We start from the raw sequence: 1,069 nt of genomic DNA on the forward strand, positions 1-1,069 counted from the left end.
AGGGAAAGGGACCGTGGGTGGCTGTGGGCAGCATCACCTGGAGCAATGAAGGTGCAGAGCTTTCCAGGGGGGCTGAAGGGCTGCGAAGGAGGTTATTGCAGGAGACACAGCTGGAACGCTTGACTGCTGCTTGGAAGGACTTTGTCCCTCCTGGCTTTGATGGTCCAGCTGAACTTGGAAGTACTCTTCAACGTCTGGCACTGCCAGAAGAGAGTCTGCCTTGCGTCCGTGTGTGCCTGGCTCACCCATTCAAGCCCAGTTTGGGTCTCCAGTGGACTCCTTTGGGGCTGTGTGGGGACAGCAGGTGGTCTAGAGCAATGCCCTGTAGACATAGCAGAGCTGCCAACCCGTGGGGACACGGGAGGGGTTCTTCCTTGGAGGGGAGGAGCCAGATCCACCATAGGGCAACAAGCCCAGTGGGAGCAGGTGCCTTTGGAAAGCGAGCAGGGCGCCGTGCAGGAGACAGGTTTGCCTGGAGCGCATCTGCAGATGTGCTCCCTCTTATGGCTTGGTGAAGCTTTCTGGTGATGCATGTGCTTCCTTGGCCTTCGAGTTAAACCCGCTCACCCCGTGTCTGTGTTTCAGGCCCTCCTTGATTCTGCTCAGCTGTGGGATCCCCTACGACGTGGCACAGAATGCCTTGCGGCTGAGCGTGGGGCGAGACACCACCCGGGCAGACGTGGACCTGGTTGTGCAGGACCTTGTGCAGGCTGTGGCGCAGCTGGACCAGGACCAAACCCTGTAGACCCCGGGAATCGCTCCCCAGCCATCACCCAGGTTCTCGGGATGGGATTGTGCCCTGCTTGGCCCCTGGGTGCTGGCTGCCTGGGTCAGTTTGGGCTCAGGTTTTGGCAGGATTAGCTTTGCACCTGATCCCTAAGTGGAACTGACCCAGCTTGCACTTTGTGATCGTGGATCAGACATTGGGGGAAGTGGCAGCTGGTGGTGGCAGGAGGAGGAAGTGGGATCACCCGTTTCGGCAGCAGTGTGCTCTTAGGTCTGCTTAGCTGCGTTATCAGCTTGCGTACACAGGGATCACGGCGGGGCTGGCACAGCTCTGCAGCATGTG

At 59.3% G+C, this 1,069-nt stretch overlaps 1 protein-coding gene across 1 annotated transcript in view; it reads left to right on the forward strand.

The window, feature by feature from the left end:
• Positions 1-786, forward strand: part of SCLY (selenocysteine lyase) — a gene marked incomplete at its 5' end in the record, with an annotated part of 3,040 nt that extends 2,254 nt beyond the window's left edge. The window contains one exon of the mRNA XM_009572736.1: positions 586-786. Coding sequence (XP_009571031.1) covers positions 586-745 — 160 coding nt within the window. The remainder of the gene's footprint in view (positions 1-585) is intronic.
• Positions 787-1,069: the final 283 nt, after the last annotated feature.

Source organism: Fulmarus glacialis, unplaced genomic scaffold (assembly GCF_000690835.1).
Source record: "Fulmarus glacialis isolate BGI_N327 unplaced genomic scaffold, ASM69083v1 scaffold41792, whole genome shotgun sequence".
Lineage (NCBI taxonomy): Eukaryota > Metazoa > Chordata > Aves > Procellariiformes > Procellariidae > Fulmarus > Fulmarus glacialis.